Here is a 21,454-nt window from a genome sequence, read left to right as displayed (position 1 = left end):
ATTCACAGAGAGCCTGTTTCACAGGGCCTGAAGGGCCTTATGGAATCGTTTGGAGCACAGGTTCTGGGATCATAATATATATCTTATAGAGCTAAGTGAAGTTCCCCAGTAGCATTCACTTACTTCCCAGGTAAGAACTTTATTCCTTCAACAAATACTTTTCTCCTTGTTTGAGAACATCTATTTATGAATTTATGAAGGCATTAAATATTTTAAACCTCTGCACCTTATCAAATAAATAAAGTTCTAAAGACTCTATCTTTTCAAAAAATCCTTGTGTTGAGTGTGAATAAAACAGTTATCACAGAATCAGCTGGGAAGAAAAAATCTTGACCCAACTCTGAAGTCTTTTCATTCTGCAAGGTCAAATCCTTTGACCTAAATCTGTCCCTTAAAAGGCAAGCAGCTAAGAAATGCTGAAATTTCCTTAGAATTCTAAGAAAATTGGTAAATGTTGATATGAAAAGTCAGGTTCATTAGCCACATTTATTTGATTTTCCTGAAAATCTGCCAGACATAAAGTTCTTACTTTCATTGTTGCCTACGAAGCTGCTTTCTCCATAGCAACTGAAAACTTCTCTGGGCTGAAATAATCCTCTCCAGCAACCACTGCACAGTCAAGGAATTTTAAAAACAGAGGATTTTGTAACCATAGAACACTCTCCGAGATTTAAAAGGCCACAGAGCTCCAGATGCATAATCATTTATCTTTCTTCTGAAGGTAAGCACTGGGTTTAGAAATGTTTCTATCATCTTCTACCATTTTAAAAATGCTAACATGAGAATCTCAAACTCTCTCTCTTTTTGTTTTAACCACAAAAGTAATCCCAGTATCTTTGTTACTATTCTTCAGTCATTATTAGCTCATCTCTGGGCCAAGATTGGACATGAGATGCTGTTCACATTTTTTATTCTTTAAGCCATCAGTTGAAGAGATCAATTTTTTCCAGAAAGTTGATTGGTCTTAAAGTGGTCCCTCACATTTGTAGTTAGTGACCACTGAGTACATGGGCTTATCATGGCTCATGCAATCTTGTAACTCTCTTGTTTTTCTAAGATAGTTCATTCTTTTAACAAACTTAAAACTAAAAAGTGACCAGGGTTTTCTGGATGTTACTATTTCTTCTAGTACTCTTCCTTATCTAAAACCTTCTTACCAACATAATATTGGTAATTTATTAACATTTCTTTTTTCTTTACTTCAGTGGTGAGGACCACAAATCTCTGGGAATTCAACTTTCCCATGGGATAATATGAAGGTATTTCCTATTATGGATCCTATGACTTGTACTACCTGCAGGGCAAACCGAGAAGCATATTCTTCCTAATTTTTTACTCTGTATTTAGTTCAGAGAAAGGCAATACATGAACTTCTTGGCTGTTTTAAAGTTTGAAAGTCTATAACCAGGATCGTTCCCTGCCATTTAGGGGTTATAAATGACCTACAGACTCCCTGTTGTTCAGGAACAGCTTGTCATTGCAAATCAGCTTAGCCACCCAATAAATGAATCCTTTCAAACATGTTGCAGGCACAATAATTAAAGCCTTTTTCCCCCCTTTACCACAGAAATTCCTCCCTTTATAAGTTTACACGGTGAACAACTCACCCATCTCCATCAAACACTGATTTGAGGTAAAGGCAGAGTGGACATGTGCGTCTGGACAAAGCTTTCGGTATTTTGGGTGCCGCTGTTCCCTCTGCTCAGCCTTGTTTCCTCTGCTGAGACAGAAAAACCCTCAACCCCAGGCAGCAGAGGCACTTGGAGTGCAGGCCAACTGACAGAAGTACTACAACTTCTCTCTCCTGGTGACCCTCTACCCCTGAACTGCTCAAGAAGCCTCATCAAAGCATTTTTGGAGAAAACTGGATGTCCACGGAGGACAAATGGAATGCAAGGAGATTGCAATCTGGTTAGTGCAATAAAATGGCATTGGGTACCAGGGCATGTTCCCAAGAGAGCAGTGGATTCTCTAGCATTTACTTCAGCAAAGCGAAATCAAACGCAAACCTTCCAATACCCAGGGGGGCATTGTGGCATATTATCCCCTATTTGGGATACAAGTCAGTCAGCAGCCTAGATTTAGCCTTTAAAGATAGGGTGGATTTCTATTTAATTAAAATGGTAGTGTTTATATAAGCCTTTCTACAATCCTTCTGTGTGTGTAGGGGTATTTATTTGCAAGTGTGAACTTTTAGGTCTCCTTTCTTTCTGGTTTACTAATCCTTTTCTTGCATTTGCAGTGAATTGCACATGATTGGTTAGATAGATACTATTTGTTTCTGTAGCATAATGATGGTGATCTGATGTTTGTCTAACCCTCAATTTATAAGTTGTTTCTCCTGGATGTTACTTAGTATTTTCTAGTACTTTGTATGGTGGGTAGTTAATGAATTGGATAATCATCTTTTAAAAAATGAGGAATCAAGGTGGGGGAGATAAGTGCAATTGGTGGAGCTAAAATGAGATCCCTGGCTGCTAGGGCCCAGTCCCAGCCTTCCCCTAGTGTGCAAGTGACTCTCAAAGCCTGCTTACACATCAGTCCTGAGCAGGTTTCACATATAACCATATTTGGGCTTCCTCCCCCTCTAGAAATTGAGATTTCACTTGCCTGGAATGGAATTTAAAAAAAAAATTTTCTGCAGGTCCTGTTAATGTAAAAGCAACATTAATGTAAAATTAGCATTTAATGAGGAATCAGAATGTCTCTATTTGGGTAGGTGGATGGCATGGTGGGGGGACTGGCAGGAGAAGCCCTCTTAAAATGACTTAAAGTAACTACAAAGCAAAGCAAACAGAAACATTCTGCACTACCCCTTTCTTGACAGACAAGATTTTTCAGAATGAACCCCCCACAAACAAATAAATGAAGACATAAACAAATATATACAAGCAAGTAACTGCTCCCCAAATAAATTTTGGCAGATATTCTCAATACTGCATACTGCTTAGTTCTAAGGGAAACATTAACGTGGCCAAATGTTTTGTTTTGTTTTTCATGCCAGAAGGGTCTTGCTAATAGAATTTTTCTCTGCTCTGTGCAAACAATAAATAATTTAGTAATTAGTAAAATTCCCTAGGGTTCCTAGAAAAAAACTTGTTATAATAGGCAAGTCATCTGTGATGACATTAATTTATATATATAGCAACATAAGATTTCCCAATAGACATAACTGGGAGTCATATCTTATTAATGTCCTCTTGAGAATTTGCTTCAGGGAAATGTTCTCCTCTAATGACAGAAATTGCCTTATTAAGGCTGGTTGAATATTAGTTTAGCTAGGGGAATATAAACATGCAAAATTGTTCTCCATTTTTTGGGGGGAGGGGTTGTTTTGTATTTTTTATTTTCTGTGACATTATCAAGAGTTTGGCCAATTTAGCTTCTGTTTGAATTAGTTTCATTCCTAGGATGTGAAACACTGTCTTTAATAGCTTTGCCCTCTTACTGCAGCTATTTCTCATTGCCTGATGCAAAAACAAAAGGGCAAATTCAGCCCTGCTCAGTGCTCTACAATTCATCCAAATCACCCATAACCAAGGAGCCCATGGAATCTCTTCTTGTCATTCATGAAAACCCAGGGAGACCAGTATCCTCCTGACTTCACAAACACCCGCATTCCAGTACAAACCACAGGGCTTCGGCTTGCTGTTGAATCTTTGTCTTTTTAGGCACTTTGTCCACTGAGAGGCAGGGTTCATATCCGAACTGCTGCAGTAAAAAGGGGGTGAGTTCATATCTCTAGATATCTGAAAAGAGAGAGAAGTGGGTATCTTGAATTTGTGGAGAGGGTAAAAAAAAATTCTTGATTTCATTTCAGGTTTGGGTAAAAACTAAATTAAAAATACATCCATCTGAAGTATTTGAGGGCACTCAAATTTGCATTTATCTAACAATATGCATTTAAAAATAGATTCACTCAAGCTGTCGCCTTTAAAAATGGGTAGTTTTGCCTGATCATGGCTTTTTCTTTTTTTAATGAGAAGGGTTAGAATGGAGGTTTATTGAATTTAATGAGGGATTCAGTAAGTCCAAGAGAAGAAATTCCACAGCAGTAACAATGAGAACCACCACACTGCGTGGGTTCCAGAAGTGAAGAAAGGAAAAGAACCCCGTGTCTGGAGACAGCCAGCAACAGGTTGAATGCTTGTTCTGGGTCCTTCTAGCTGTTAGACATGGCAAACCTCAGCTTCCTTACCCATAAGACCGAGGTGATGATTCCTTCTACAGGGAGCTCCCTGTGAGGACCACATGGCCATATATGCATGAGCCTGGATGGAGGGGCTCCCTCCATCCCCTGATAGTCCCTGTGCTTCATGGAAGTGGCCAATCTTTCCTTGTCCAGGGACACCAGAGCATGTTTGTGAAGCACCTGCAGAACTTCTGAGAAATGAGACATTCCTCAGAACCCCCTCCTGCTGTCCCCCTGCCCTCCTCAACTGTGCTAGAGGCTTGGTATTTCTAACCACAATCTCCAGGCTATTCTAAGACACAGTCAAGGTGGAGAACCACAGCTTTAAGGTCCTGCATTTAACTCAATCCCCCACCCCCTGAATTTGTCATATCTGTCATGGAATAAAGTGTGGAAAGCTTCAAGCTTTAACTTGTTTATCTAATAAATTTATTTTAACTCTTCTTGGTTAAGACTTTTCTTTTTGTTAGCCAGAAATGCCACTAAATCTAGTAGAGACTCCCAGAAAGCCAGCTCCTGCCATTAGCTGACATCCTTCCAGCTCTTGGTTTGGCAGGAAAAGGAAAAAATACAATTTCCCTCTTATATTTTACAGTCAATTGTAAGCAACCCCCCCACCCTGAAAAAACACCCTTTAAAGAAATCTAAGAACTTGAAAAGAGGGCAGTGGGTTTATTCATAAACCTGAATCAAATTTTAAACATCTTTGGGTTAAAAAATTTTTTTACTTACACTATAGGTCTGACAATTACCCCATTAATATAGAAGGAGAAATATTTTCTACTGCTTTTTGTTACTGAGGCTCTCACCCAGCCTAAGCAATAAACAGGGCTGACTTAAGCAGGTAGGGCAATCTGATTGGTGATAGGGTGCCATAGAAAATTCTACCAAGTAACTGGATAGTCCATTTAGATTAGTAAGTAGAGCTTCTTGCATTTTAACCAGTCTTTTCCCAAAGTTTATTTCCTCATGAAGTCTTTAAAACTAACTCCCAGAATCAGTGTTTTTCCCCCTTAAACCATATGCCCCTACCTCACAAGACGAAAAAGAAAATCAATGGATTATTCCTGAATGAGTCGATTCTTTTTTAACAAAGAGTAAGTCAGCACCTTGGATGGCTCTTGATCCCTATGGGGTGGACATATTTGCAAAAGTTTGCTAAATAAACATCTCCCAAACACAGCTGAGCCACCTTAGCGACTTTAAAAATTTTAACTAAAATAAATCTGGCAGTGATGAACTGAAAATGCTAGTCCCTGCACCAACCTCACAGTGCTTTTTGTCACATCTCCTATAGCATGCTTTCTTCAAGCCACTGCCTTCTGTGTAAAGGTAACTTCTTTAAGATTGAAATATCATAAAAGGGCACAAAGTTTTCAGCCCATGGTTGTTTGATTCACAGTTAAGCCTTATTCAAGCAGGCTTCAAAAAATTTAAGCAAGGTTTAACATTTGTTTGTTCCAGATGACCAATATCTCTAGTCAGACAAAATGAGATGCTGACACAATGATTTAAAACATTTAAAAGTCAGAAACAAATTAACCATTCATGTTGTATGCTTTTTACAAACCATTTCTGGACTGAACATCTGCATGATTACAGATCTTACCCTATTTTCTGTGGCTCCATGCCACATTCCTCTAATGCCAATCCTCAAAAGGTACATTGAGAAGGAGCTGTGAAGTGACAGAGGTCTCAGGTACCTTGGATGGGATCAGGTGTGGCCACATGCACTGCTTTGTGCTGTCAACCAAGCCATGGCCTCATATGCCTGGTCTGGTGGCCTCATGGAGAGCCTACTCCTCACGTCATTGACACTCTTCTTTCCACCTACCCAGTCCCATCAAATGACCTAAGCAGCACTGGAAAGTCGCTCAACAAGAACTAACTCAACCCTCTGGTTATACCATGCTCTCAGTGATTGCTCTTAGAGCCTTACCATTTCCTAGCCTCCTAATTCACTTCTTCCTACTAAATAGTAGGGAGAGAAAATTACTGGTTGAAGGGACTTCACATCAAGTACACAGGTGGTCAACAGCTTATGTTCTTCATGGCACAAAACAAAGGAGTAAGATAATAAAGCCATCATTGACAGGGCAGGAATTAAGACTGAGCAATCATGATTAGCTGTGTGGCTTTAGGTATATTACTTACCTTTACTGAGACTTGGATTTTTACATATACTGTGGGTACACTTTCCTTAAAAAATGAAAATATAATTCATGTTGATTCTGTGTACATCCTTGCTATTGCACACAAACATACCAATTATTTAACTCATTATGCATTAAATAATTGGGTTATTGGTATTTCAAATACTTTATATATATTATGCAGAAATATTTGATCAGTTAATATATAGGCTGGGACATTTTGTTTTCCCATTTAAAATAATGGAATAAGGTTCCCACCATCAAAAATTCATTATCTGACATCTTTTCCAGAACCAGTTAGATTTGTACACTGGGGAATGTTTGAATACATAAGGTGCTTAGCACTTCCCTGAACAAATTGCTCCCAATAAATGGTAGCTAATACTACCAACAGTTTGGTTTTAAGAGGCTATTTGATGCAGAGAATGGCTTTATTGTACTTCTATTTCAACCGATCCACTTCCTTGAGTTTTGGTGTGAGCCCTGCCAACATCTACCAACCTGTGGACTTTTCTTGTGGGCTAATTAGGGGTCAGAAAGGGGCTGCTGAGGTTTCCGTGGTGGAGCTTAATAATCCCATTAAGAGTTGATCTTGCTGAGAAGACCATGCCCCTCTGTTTGCTGAGTTCTTACCCCCTTGCGGTTAGAGATGGGGAGAGACGAGCCCGTGAAGCTTCTGAAGAAAGGGTAATGCTTTGCTTCAGAGATGGATGACATGTTTCTTCCTGCCTCACATGGTAGGTACCAGATGTTGCCCAGTGGGATACACAGCAGACATGGAGTTAGAATCCCTGAAACTTCCACCTCCGAGAAGAGATTAAAGTATAGTAAATTGTCCCCCAGCCCGACAAGTCCCTCTGGAGCTCAGGACAGGCATCCCTCACTGCCTTCCCTGGAGGCTGATGCCTTGAAATGGGCTGACTCTGGGATCCTAGGAGAATCTCAACGTGCTTCCTATTGTCTTGGAAGAAAGGCAGCTTCTGTCTTGGTGGGAGAGCTTTACTTCCCCAAGCCCTGTATGTATCTTTTTCTCATTGTCCCACCACATTATCCCAAACACTTCTTCTTCCCAGAGTAGATGAGCCAGGTGTTTGGCCTTGGGCTGTGAAACAAGTCGTGGAAACATTTTTAGCAGTTCTCTTAGGTATGATAAAAGAGAGGCGGGTGGTACTCATCATTCCATTTCACACCTCCCGGATGCCAGGTATTGTGCTAGATGCTGAGGATATAACAGTGTACAGATGAAACCCAGTCTTAATAGACAACTTGTCCTCAATCGGCGGGAGGAAATAAACAAGCAAAGTAATTTTAGAATACTAGTGCTATGAAGATAATAAAAAATAAAAAATAAATGGCAGCTAGAGCAGCCACAAATCACATGTGACTGTTGGGCAGTTGAAATGTGGCTTGTCTGAACTGAGATATGCTGGTAAGTGTAATGTACACACCAGATTGCAAAGACTTAGCATGACAAAAAGAATGTCAAATAATTCATTAATAATTTTTTAAAATTCTAATTATATGTTGAAATCATTTCTTGGATATATGTTTCAATAAAAATTATTAAATACACTATTAAAATTAATACCACCTGTTTCTTTTTACTTTTTAAAATGTGGCTACTCAAAAATTTTAAATGACATGTATGGCTGGTATTTGTGGCTTATATTCTATTTATACGGAACAGTGCCGTGCTGGAGAATATGGCGCGGGGGTGCTGGCTTTCTACAGGGTGTCCAAGAGGACATCTCGAAGTGGGGTGGCACTTCAGTAGAGATTTGAGGAATGAGAGGAAGATTATCTTGGCATTCGGAAGGCAGTACTTTGACGATGAAGGATAGTGGAAAGGAACTTGGAGAAACTGACTAAAGTCATAGGGGCAGAAATTTAGTGAAAGTGGTGAAGAGAGGCTAAGGCAGGGGGGCGGGTAGGCAGGGTCCAGACCAAGGAGAAAAGTGTAAGGAGGTTGGATTTCATTCTAAATGCAATGGGGAATCACTTTAAAAGCCAAAGAGTCAGCTGGTTTTACTCAAGGCAGTGAAGAGATCATTTATGACACTGTAGTTGGGGATAGAAGCATTCTGCCTACGAAGCAAGGGCTCCCTAGGAGGGCTTCATCGTTATATGAAAGTCCGTGATGGTCTTGAGTATGGCTGTCAGGCCTGCTCACTTTCCCCTCCTATTCATAAAATAATAAGCAGTGGAGATTCTGTACTTGTTAGTATTCTAGGACTATTTGCTAAGCTTTGTTTCTGTTTTTTGTTTTGTTATTTTTTTGCTTTTGGAACAGTGCTTTGAACCAGATGCACTGTTACTAATAGCTGAAGGAGATTTTGAAGACCAGTTCAGAGAAGATGTGATCCAGAGAGTTTCTCTTCTCCTCCTCTACTACATCATTCATCAGGAAGAGATCTGTTCTTCAAAGCTCAACATGAGTAATAAAGAGTATAAATTTTACTTGCACAGTCTCCTCAATCTCAGGCAAGATGAAGACGCCTATTTCCTTTCCCAGAATGAGACAGAAGATATCTTGGCATTCACCAGGAAGTACTTTGACACTTCTAGAGGCCAGGTAAGAAGGGCAACATTGCTAACTAGCTCTGCTACTAAGATTCAGTCTCAGAGACTTGTTTTGCATCATTTATTTATTTCTAAGACAGTCAAGGCCTTCTAAGAGAAGCAGGTACTTGTGGCTTTTAGTTATGGGATGTTAAATGATGCAATTTAAAATTCTAAGTCTTAGAGGGTTAATGTAATAACTAATTATTTAAAAATGATTATTAGCCAAAAGTTGGGTGGGTGGGTGGGCAAGGCAGGTGACATGGCAGCTCTCTTCTGCAGAGCATGAGAATAAGTGTGACTCATGGCTTTTGATCAGTCTCTAAGGATTTACCCATAGCAGGGAGGGCACTGTATTTGCCTTGCTTTCTGGTCAGGGAAGGAGAGGCAGAACCAGTTTGATAGAGATGAATTTATCCTTAGTTGCTTCACTGAAGAATCACCTTGCAAAAAGAATTACTCATGTCAGTACAGATGATATATTTTTTCATGGCTTTTGATTTGTGTTACATATGTTCAGGGGTCCCTTGAAGTGCTTTTATTCTCTCAAAGCTCCCACTGTTAGGAAATGGGCACCTATTCCCTTTGTCTTCATTACTATTCCAGCAAAAGGTGGCCTTTCAGTTACCTTTTGCTTTGCTTTCTGCTTTGCAGTGGGAAGTTGAAACAGATAATGTTATGTGAACATGAAGTTTTTTTAAGCCACATTTTCTTCTTTTTTAAAATTACATCAGATTTTAATAGCTTTATTCTTAAGTCTCAGTAGCAGGAATATACATGCTAGGAAGACCAGATGTTCGTCCTTCCTCTTGAGAAACACTAGATGGCCTCTACCTATGTTATTACTTCTACAACACTAACTTATTTCTGCTCTAATTCTAAGTGGACACCTCGTTTAGATTTGTTAATATGGTTAGCAATCTGCTTAAGATATTACATATTTCTGATATATTTCACTGTATTGTTTTTGTTTATTTTTCCATTGAAGTATAGTTGATATACAACCTTATATTGGTTTCAAGTATACAATACAGTGGTTCAACAGTTAGTCACAGTATTAAAACCTCACCCCCACTAGTACAGTTACTATCTGTCAATATAAAAAGATGTTACAAAATCTTTGGCTATATTCTCTGTTCTGTACAAACTTCCCCATGACCAACTTATATTATGATTAAGAATTTTTGTGTCCTTTTATCCTCCTCACCCTCCCACCCACCCCAACCCCTCCTCCACGGTAACCACCAGTCACTTCTCAGTGTCTATGAGTCAGTCTACTGCTTCGAGGAGTCCAGAGGTATCTGTGCAATCATGCTGTATCTTAATGACCAGCAAATATATCTTCCAGTTTGTAAATATGTGTGATTTCTCTTGTCAATGGCAGAATAAATGTAAAGACTGTTTACTAAGGATGGTGTAATATCACTAGGTAACTCTAATCTTGTGAATCTCAAAATTTGGCCACATTTTTGTTTCCATTTCCAATTGAGAAAAATGGGCTTCCTTTATAGAATTCAGTTTTCTGCTTAAATAAGGAGGTATGGTTACATATAATTTCTTCAGTGCAACATCTACATGATACAAGATTGGTTCCAACTAGCTACTGGGATATTAGTCACCCTATCTGTTAACTGACCTTTGGTGCAGATTAAATAGGAATGGAAACCCAATACTTGAAAGAAGATGATGTGTATATATTCAATGCAGATCTCTGGTTATCCAAAACAGATGGCAAATACCTGGTATGTGTGAAGTTAAAATTCTAGAACAGGATAAAATAATTCAATGTTATGTGAAGCCCTACTTTATCCATCTATTCAGTCAAAAAGAATTGAGCTCTTATTGAGTCATCTGAGTGAATCACTTGAGTGAGTCACTGCTCCTGCTCAGTCCTTGCTAGGCTTAGACCAGTTATCCCCTGGGGACACCACTCTTTCTAGTTCCTGGGGTCATTCACTTGGCCTAAAGAATTCTTTTAGGAAGGCAGCCTATCCAGATTTCTACAGGAGGCCTGTTAGCACCTCATTACAAACTGCTGGTCTCTCCAACTGTAGGTATGAAGTCCCCAAAAGTGCTGGCAGACCAGGCCCACCACTATTAGCTTTTCTAGGTCTGGATCTGCACAGGACTTTACCACCATAGGTCAAGTAACTAACAGCCATGCCAGGTGGGCCTTAACCAGCTCACCAAGAGAAACAAACTTTCCACTACCATAGCCAACCTTCCTAATGGGCCAGATGTAAATATCCCTCCATTCCTTCATTCTCTCTTGTCCAAACTACTCTGCTGTATCTTCCTGACTCAATCACTTAATGCTCCCACCTCTCTCCATTCTTTCCACTGTTGGCTGTTGCCATAGCACATAAATACATATCTACATAGAGTCTCCACTAACTCTGCCTCTTATATAGAGGATGGGCATTCATGACCACACATCAGGGATAAAAACTGATTGGAATTCTTCTTTATCCTCAGTGACATTTTGTGACAGTTTACTTTTTCATAACCTCCGTGAGAAAGGAGCTCATACTATCTGTTATTTCAACTTACTATTTTCATCCATGGAACCTCTGGCTACTTCTCTAAATATATCAAAATTAGGAGGATAGTGGAGTGAATGGCATTACCATTAAACAGTTGGCAAATCCAGAAACCTGAGTCATTTTTGACTTCCTGCATTCCTTCACTTGTCACACCAAGTCCTTTAGTCTACCTTCTTAATATTCTTCAAATGATTCCACTTCTTTCCATCTCTGGTGCTACCATCTTAGGTCAAGAAAAATCTTGGATTAATCAATAACTTCTTAACTATACTCTCTGCCCTTAAAGTCTATTCCTATCCATTTACTACTTCACTACCAAAGTGACATTTCAAAAACAGGTCTTATTGTATTAGTGGTCTGCTGTATCACTCATAGCACTGAATATAAAGCCCTCCTTGATCTGGATCTTGCCACCTTCTCCAGCCTACTATCAGATGCACTACCAGACACTGGGGACAATAATAGTAAGAGCTAAGATGAGCTGACTATGTCTATGTGCCAGCTACTATATTGCTTTACATGTGTTATCTCATCTAATCTTAATAACCTTTGTGGTGAATGGCATTACCCCTTTACACAGATAATGAATAAGAAGGTTAGCAAGGTTAACAGTTTTGCCCAAGGTCACCCAGTTAGAAATAGCAGAGATAGTATTAAGGCTTTATCTGTCTGTCCTGTATACTATGCTATGGAACTTGTTTTGATAACATGAAAGTCCCATCACCATCCTGTGTTTCAATTTTTTCTATATACAAAAGTAAGAATATTTAAGAGCATAGGCTATGTAGTCAGATCAGAGTGCGAACAGGGACTCTGCTCTTTATCAGTCAGGGGACCTGTGGAGAGTACTCCCTGCACAGAACTTTGAGAGAATGAAAAGAAAGCATGTATGTAATGGACTTAGCATGGTACCTGACACATATTAGGCACTTAATAAATGATAAATGAATTAATGGAAATACTAGTGAGATGTAAGGTAAGATTCCAGCCTTTCAGTGTCATGGCAGGTAAGTGTTTTTCCAGTAGAGTTATATCTGAGACTGTAGAATGATGGTAACAATGGTCCCACAAACAATTCAGTCCTCTGTTAGATGAAGAACTTTCTTATCTTTTGGGGAACTCCTAAAGATGTTTTAATCAAAACAACGTCAGAGATTAACATTTCTTTTTGCTTTGCCTCTCACTTCAGTGTATGGAAACCAAGGTGCTGCAGAAAAGATCAGGAGTACTAAGCCGTGATGGTGCTGATGAAAACACACTTCCTCAGCTTGCGGCCACAATCATTGCTTTGTCCCTCCAAGGTGTCTGTCTGGGGCAAACAAACTTGCCTTCCCCAGACTACTTTATGGAATATATTTTCAGTTCCTTGAATAGTACAAATACTCTCAACCTATCAGGTAAGGATGTTTTTCATGAATTGAACTTCAGTCACACCTACTAAATGAAGTGTGCCAAAAAATATCATGCTTTTTCAAGGACTAAATTTGTTCAGGTATGCTTTACACAATATTTTATCTCAGCATGTAGTAAGAGAGCTCAAATGGCCATTTTGAGTCTAATTTGCTGTGATGTTTATGGGGTGATGAGGCCAAAGCACGTGTTCTGCCCATTTCCACTGGAGTCTGCTCTAGGAATGCAGATAACCGACACAGGCAGCGGGTAAGGGTAAGGTGACCAGCAAGCAGGAAAGGACTTTGTTCTCCCAGCTGACACATGCCCTACCTGCCTAGAGCTACCTCTATCACCATGAAAAGGCAGAAGAATTTGGTCCAGTCCAGAATTACCCAGACAACCCCCAAGAGAGAGCCTGGGGAGATAGACTTAACCAATCTCCCCAAAAAAGAATTCAAAATAAAGGTCATAACCATGCTGATGGAGCTGCAGAGAAATATGCAAGAGTTAAAGGATAAAGTTGGGAGGGAGAATAAAGAAATAAAACAATGTTTGGAAGGACTTAAGAGCAGACTGGATGACGTGAAAGAGGCCATTAATGGAATAGAAATCACAGAACAGGAACACAGAGAAGCTGAGACAGAGAGAGATACAAGGATCTCCAGGATTGAAAGAGTACTAAGAGAACTTTGTGACCAATCCAAATGGAACAATATCCATATTATAGGGGTACCAGAAGAAGAAGAGAGAGAAAAAGGGATAGAAAGTGTCTTTGAAGAAATAATTTCTGAAAATATCCCTAAACTGGGGGGAGGAAATAGTCTCTCAGACCATGGAGGCTGACAGAACTCCCAACACAAGGGACCCAAGGAGGACAACACCAAGACATACAATAATGAAAATGACAAAGATCAAAGACAAGGACAGAGTATTAAAGGCAGCCAGAGAGGAAAACCCATTAGGCTATCATCAGACTTCTCAACAGAAAACTTACAGGCCAGAAGAGAATGGCATGATATATTTAATGCAATGAAACAGAAGGGCCTTGAACCAGGAATACTGTATCCAGCACGATTATCATTTAAATATGAAGGAGGAATTAAGCAATTCCCCGACAAGCAAAAGTTGAGGTACTTTGCCTCCCATAAACCACCTCTACAGGGTATTTCAGAGGGACTGCTCTAGATGGGAGCACTCCTAAGGCTAAATAGATGTCACCAGAGAAAATAAAATCACAGCAAAGAAAGCAGACCAACCAAATACTAACCAAAGGCAAAAAATAAAATCAACTACTTACAAAAGCAGTCAAAGGAAACACAAAAGAACACAGAATAAAACACCTAATATATAAAGAATGGAGGAGGAGGAATAAGAAGGGAGAGAAATAAAGAATCAACAGACTGTTTATAATAGCTTAATAAGCGAGTTAAGCTAGACAGTTATATAGTAAAGAAGCTAACCTTGAACCTTTGGTAATCATAAATCTAAAGCCTGCAATGGCAATAAGTACATATCTTTCAATAATCACCCTAAATGCAAACAGACTGAATGCCCCAATCAAAAGACACAGAGTAACAGAATGGATAAAAAAGCAAGACCCATCTATATGCTGCTTACAAGAGACTCACCTCAAATGCAAAGACATACATAGACTAAAAGCCAAGGGATGGAAAAGGATATTTCATGCAAACAATAGGGAGAAAAAAGCAGGTGTAGCAGTTTTGGTATCAGACAAAATAGACTTCAAAACAAAGAAAGTAACAAGAGATAAAGAAGGACATTACATAATGATAAAGGGGTCAGCCCAAAAAGAGGATATACCCACTATAAATATATATGCACCCAATACGGGAGCACCAACATATGTGAAACAAATACTAACAGAATTAAAGGAGTAAATAGAATGCAATGCATTTGTTCTAGGAGACTTCAACACACCACTCACTCCAAAGGACAGATCCATCAGACAGAAAATAAGTAAGGACACAGAAGCACTGAACAACACATTAGAACAGATGGACTTAACAGACATCTACAGAACTCTACAGCCAAAAGCAGCAGGATACACAAAGTGCATATGGAAAATTTTCCAGAATAGACCACATACTAGGCCACAAAAAGAGCCTCAGTAAATTCAAAAAGATTGAAATTCTACCAACCAACCACTCAGACCATAAAGGCATAAAACTAGAAATAAATTATACAAAGAAAAACAAAAGGCTCACAACCACATGGAGGTTTAAGAGTATGCTTCTAAATAATCAATGGATCAATGACCAAATTAAAACAGAGATCAAGCAATATATGGAGACAAATGACACTGACAACATAAAGCCCCAACTTCTGTGGGACACAGTGAAGGCAGTTCTAAGAGGAACGTATATAGCAATACAGGTCTACTTAAAGAAGGAAGAACATTCCCAAATGAATCACAATTATTGAAACTGGAAAAAGAAGAACAAATGAGGCCCAAAGTCAGTAGAAGGAGGGACATAATAAAGATCAGAGAAGAAATAAATAAAATTGAGAACAATAATACAATAGAAAAAATCAATGAAACCAAGAGCTGGTTCTTTGAAAAAATAAACAAAATAGATAAGCCCCTAACCGGGCTTATTAAGAGAAAAAGAGAATCAACAGAATCAGAAATGAGAAAGGAAAAAATCACAACAGACCCCACAGAAATACAAAAAATTATTAGAGAATACTACAAAAATCTATATGATAACAAGTTGCAAAACCTAGAAGAAATGGACAACTTCCTAGAAAAATACAACCTCCCAAGACTGACCAAGGAAGAAACAGATAATCTAAATGGACCAATTACCAGCAAAGAAATTGAAGCAGTAATTAAAAAACTACCCAAGAACAAAACCCCTGGTCCAGATGAATTCACCACTGAATTTTATCAGACATACAGAAAACACATAATACCCATTCTCCTTAAAGTTTTCCAAAAAGTAGAAGAGGAGGGAATACTTCCAAACTCATTCTATGAAGCCACCATCACTCTAATACAAAAACTAGGCAAAGACCCCATGAAAAAAGAAAATTACAGACCAATATCCATGATGAACATAAATGCAAAAATACTCAACAAAATATTAGCAAACTGAATTCAAAAATACATCAAGAAGATCATACACCATGATCAAGTGGGATTCATCTCAGGGATGCAAGGATGATAAACCGTTCGAAAATCTGTCAACATCATCCACTACATCAACAAAAAGGACTGAAACCACATGATCATTTCCATAGATGCTGAAAAAACATTCAACGAAATTCAACATCCATTCATGATAAAAACTCTCAACAAAATGGGTATAGAGGGCAAGTACCTCAACATAATAAAGGCCATATATGATAAACTCACAGCCAACATAATACTGAACAGCGAGAAGCTGAAAGCTTTTCCTCTAAGATTGGGAACAAGACAGGATGCCCACTCTCCCCACTGTTATTCAGTATAGTACTGGAGATCCTAGCCATGGCAATCAGACAAAACAAAGATATACAAGGCATCCAGATTGGTAAAGAGGAAGTCAAACTGTCCCTGTTTGCAGATGATATGATATTTTACACAAAAACCCCTAAAGACTCCATTCCAAAACTACTAGAACTAATATCTGAATTCAGCAAAGTTTCAGGATACAAAATTAATACATAGAAATCTGTTGCTTTCCTATACACTAATGATGAATTAACAGAAAGAGAAATCAGGAAAACAATTCCATTCACAAATGCATCAAAAAGAAAAAAATACCTAGGAATAAACCTAACCAAGGAAGTGAAAGACCTATACCCTGAAAACTATAAGACACTCTTAAGAGAAATTAAAGAGGACACCAACAAATGGAAACTCATCCCATGCTCCTGGCTAGGAAGAATTGATATTGTCAAAATGGTCATCCTACCTAAAGCAATCTACAGATTCAATGCAATGCCTATCAAAATACAACAACATTCTTCAACTAACTGGAACAAATAATTTTAAAATTCATATGGAAGCACAAAAGACCCCGAATAGCCAAAGCATTCCTGAGAAGGAAGAATAAAGCAGGGGGCATCTCTCTTCCCAACTTTAAGCTGTATGTACTACAAAGCCACAGTAATCAAGACAATTTGGTACTGGTACAAGAACAGAGCCACAGACCAGTGGAACAGAATAGAGACTCCAGACATTAACCCAAACATATATGGTCAATTAATGTATGATAAAGGAGCCATGGACATACAATGGGGAAATGACACCCTCTTCAAAAGCTGATATTGGCAAAACTGGGCAGCTACATGTGAGAGAATGAAACTGGATCACTGTCTAACCCCATACACAAAAGTAAATTCGAAATGGATCAAAGACCTGAATGTAAGTCATGAAACCATAAAACTCTTAGAAAAAAATATAGGCAAAAATCTCTTCAACATAAACATGAGTGACTTCTTCATGAACATATCTCCCCAGGCAAGGGAAACAAAAGCAAAAATGAACAAGTGGGACTATATCCAGCTGAAAAGCTTCTGTACAGCAAAGGACACCATCAATAAAACAAAAAGGCATCCTACAGTATGGGAGGATATGTTCATAAATGACAGCTCCAATAAAAGGTTGACATCCAAAATATATAAAGAGCTCATGCACCTCAACAAACAAAAAGCAAAAAATCCAATTAAAAAATGGTCAGAGGAACTGAACAGACATTTCTCCAAATACAAAATTCCGATGGCCAACAGACACATGAAAAGATGCTCTACATCGCTAGTCATCAGAGAAATGCAGATTAAAACCATAATGAGATGTCACCTCACACCAGTAAGGATCTCCACCATCCAAAAGGCAAACAACAACAAATGTTGGCGAGGTTGTGGAGAAAGGGGAACCCTCCTACACTGCTGTTGGGAATGTAAACTAGTTCAACCATTGTGGAAAGCAGTATGGAGGTTCCTCAAAATGCTCAAAATAGAAATACCATTTGACCCAGGAATTCCACTTCTAGGAATTTACCCTAAGAATGCAGCAGCCCAGTTTGAAAAAAGACAGATGCATCCCTATGTTTATCGCAGCACTATTTACAATAGCCAAGAAATGGAAGCAACCTGAGTGTCCATCAGTAGATGAATGGATTAAGAAGATGTGGTACATATATACAATAGAATATTATTCAACCATAAGAAGAAAACAAATCCTACCATTTGCAACAACATGGATGGAGCTAGAGGGTATTATGCTCAGTGAAATAAGCAAGGCAGAGAAAGACAAATACCAAATGATTTCACTCATATGTGGAGTATAAGAACAAAGAAAAAACTGAAGGAACAAAACAACAGCAGAAACACAGAACCCAGGAATGGACTAACAGTTACCAAAGGGAAAGAGACTGGGGAGGATTGGTGGGAAGGGAGGGGAAAGGGGGTGGGGGGAAGAAAGGGGGCCTTATGAATAGCATGTGTAATGTGTGTGTGGGGCACAGGGAGGGCTGTGCAACACAGAGAAGTAGTGATTCTACAGCATCTTACTATACTGATGGACAGTGACTGTAATGGGGTTTGTGGGGGGGACTTGGTGATGGGGGGAGTCTAGTAAACATAATGTTCCTCATGCAATTCTAGATTAATTATACCAAAAAAAAACTAGGAAATGATCCAGGGATAGGCATTTTATGCTGAAAATAATTTCCGTATTTGAAACAAAGGAGTTGAGAAGTTTTAGCAGTGCAGTTTCCATTTCAACTGAAGGAATGCAGTGATTCCACTTTTAAATAATGTATAACTATGTCACTTGAAGGCTCAATTACCCCAAGGAATAGAAAGAGATTAAACTGCAATGGAGAATATAGTTAGAGGCAAGCTGTGTTTTTAAGATCAAGTCAAGTTGTGTAGATATTGATCATCATAGACCCTGCTTAAAAAAGCCAAATCATTTCTCATGAGAGATGTTCACTAACATCCATTTGGGCAAGAATCAGCCACTTGCATTTGAGAACTCAGATTTGGAGTTCTGCTGCTACTGATTATTATTTTGGGGTGGAAATGGAGGATGTATGTAATTTTAAGTGTTTTTTTTAATGTTTTAATTATAGAGATTCTCAAACATAAACAGAAGTAGAAAGGTTAATATAATGAACCTCATGTGCCTCAACAATTACCAGCAACTGCATAATCTTGTTTTATATTTGCTTCCATTGTCTCCTCATCCCCTGATGATTTTGAAGCAAATAATCCATCTTAAATATTTCTGTATGAATTTCTAAAAGAAAGGGATTTTTTTAAAAGCACCTTATTATCAATATCACAACTAAAAAATTAATAATTATAAAGTCCATAAAATGCAAATTGTTGGTATGTCTCTTCAGTTTCTTTTATAGGTGTCATGCTTCCACTCTGATTCTACCTTCTCTATTTTGTGGCAAATTTTTTGGGTGGGAAAAAGGGGGTGGTGAATTCTTTATCCCATCTGGATTTTGCTGATGGCATTCCTAGACATTTAACATTATTTCTGTGCACTGTGTTTCATGCATATAGGTTGTCATATGTGGGGGCTTGATTAGATTAGGCTGTATCTGTTTGGGGATACTGTCATATAGTCAGTATCTTCCATCAGAAGGTTTTTAACTCCAAGTTGTCTCTCTCGTTTTGAGAAGTTATAAGATATTAATGATAATTTCCTAGATTGACTAATTATTTAGGGCTTCTGAAATGGTGATCTTCTAATTTTCTAATTTTTTCACTTATTAGTGTAATACTTCTATGATGGAAAAACTTCACCTCATCACAATTTCATTTTATTGAGGTTCTTAAAGTAAATAAGGATAAATCCTTGATTCTTTAATTTACCACTTTGAAATAGTAACAGTCTCCTTTGCATCTTTTGAAGGAGAACAATGAGTTTTTTAAATTATCATTATGATTTCATATCTCTCAATCTATAGTTATTATAATCCTAATTAGTACTCAGATTGTCCCCTTTTTAACCAGTAGAATTTTAGTTAAGTTGGTTCCTAAGTCCTTTTGACAAGACCCTTAAAACATTTTATATCTTCCTCTCCAGTATGGTTAGTCAAGGTTTATCTTGTACATTTTCTGCTTAGAACTGACATCAGTCATTTCTCTGAATAGTCTTTATATAAATGAAACAATCAAACTTTCATCTTATTGCTTGGATTATGAGTTATACTTAAGGAAGTTTTCCACATTCCACATAGACGAAGTCACCCTTGGTTTCTTGTAGTACTTGTATATTATCATTTTTGATCCATTTTGGATTAATTCTGATACATGTTGTGAGGAATTGATCCAGTTTATTTTTTCTATATGATATCCAGTTTTGCTTATATCTGTTATTTCAAATGCAGTGGAAATTGTTTCTTCTACTGATTTGACATGCCACTTTTATAGAATAAAATGAAAAATGCAGTCAGTTCTTTCTATTTTCTATTCCATTCTATTAGCCACCTTGTCTATTCATGTGCCAGTACCATACTGTTTTGCTTATAGTGGCTTTATAGTATATTTAAATGTCTGGTAAAGCCAGCCTTCTTCATTGCTTGTCTCAGGATTTTACTGGGTTGTTTGTTCTTCCTAACAAACATTGACAAACTGTCAAGCTCTGGGAAAAATATCTTGTGATAATTTTATTGTGATGGCAATAATAAATAAATAATAAAATAACTTAGAAATAATATTTATAAGATGTTGCATCCTTATATCCAAGACCATCATATGTCTGTGTGTGTGTTTGGGGAGTGTTTTATTATTTTACTCATAGGTTTTAGGCATTTCCTGCTACATTTATACCTAGGTATTTAACTTTATTTTTGGCTGTTTTAAACAGGGTCCTCTCATTCATTATCTCTTCTAACTAGTTTTTATTTATATATATGATTATTCACTAATTTTATAACCTCCATGATTAAATTTTTTTAATTTTTGTATTAGTTTTTTTAGGGTTTTCAGATATGTATACATATCTGATATGTCTACATATAGATATAATTTTGGCACTTCTTTTCCAAATCTTGTGTTTCTGTTTGCTTTCTCATCTAATACATGGGTAAATGTCAGTATAATGCTAAATAGTATGGAGCATAGTTTGTATCCTTATTGTGTTTTGACTTTGAAAGAAAAACCTGTAGTATTTCCTCATTGAGTTTAGACAATACATGAGAAAAAAATGGAGTCTTTTGTATTAAACCACATAGTTATATTTCTAGTGCTCTTCATTTCTTCCTGTGGGTTCAACTTACTATTTGGGTCATTTCTCTTTATGCTTCATTTAAAGAACTTCATTTACTGTTTCTTATAAGACAGGTCTGCTCTCAGTGTATTATCTCATTTATTGTTTATTTGGGAATGATTTTATTTTACAAGCATTTATGAACAATTGTTCTGCTGAATATAAAATTCTTGATTAACAGATTTTTTCTTTCAGCTCTTTGAATAAATAATTCCACAGCTTTTTGGTCTCTTTTGTTCAGATGGGAAGTCAAATATTAATTGTACTAATGTTCCCTTGTATGTGATGAGTCATTTTTCCTGTTGCTTTCAAGATTTATCTTTGACTTTCAAAAGTTTGATTATAACATGTCCGGATGTGGATCTTTTTATATTTACCTTAC

The 21,454-nt window shown here is 37.8% G+C and overlaps 1 protein-coding gene across 2 annotated transcripts in view; it reads left to right on the top strand.

The window, feature by feature from the left end:
- Positions 1 to 614: 614 nt before the first annotated feature.
- The window catches only part of SLC39A12 (solute carrier family 39 member 12), a 54,032-nt gene continuing 33,192 nt past the window's right edge, over positions 615 to 21,454 (top strand). For both annotated transcript variants that reach the window (XM_036881182.2, XM_036881180.2), the window contains exons 1-4: positions 615 to 721; positions 1,568 to 1,911; positions 8,636 to 8,917; positions 12,637 to 12,844. In XM_036881182.2, coding sequence (XP_036737077.2) covers positions 1,651 to 1,911; positions 8,636 to 8,917; positions 12,637 to 12,844 — 751 coding nt within the window. In that variant the 5' untranslated portion in view covers positions 615 to 721; positions 1,568 to 1,650. The remainder of the gene's footprint in view (positions 722 to 1,567; positions 1,912 to 8,635; positions 8,918 to 12,636; positions 12,845 to 21,454) is intronic.

This window comes from Manis pentadactyla, chromosome 3 (assembly GCF_030020395.1).
Source record: "Manis pentadactyla isolate mManPen7 chromosome 3, mManPen7.hap1, whole genome shotgun sequence".
In the NCBI taxonomy this organism is placed as follows: domain Eukaryota; kingdom Metazoa; phylum Chordata; class Mammalia; order Pholidota; family Manidae; genus Manis; species Manis pentadactyla.
Note: the sequence above shows the minus strand (reverse complement) of the source record. Positions and strands in the feature narration are given on the sequence as shown.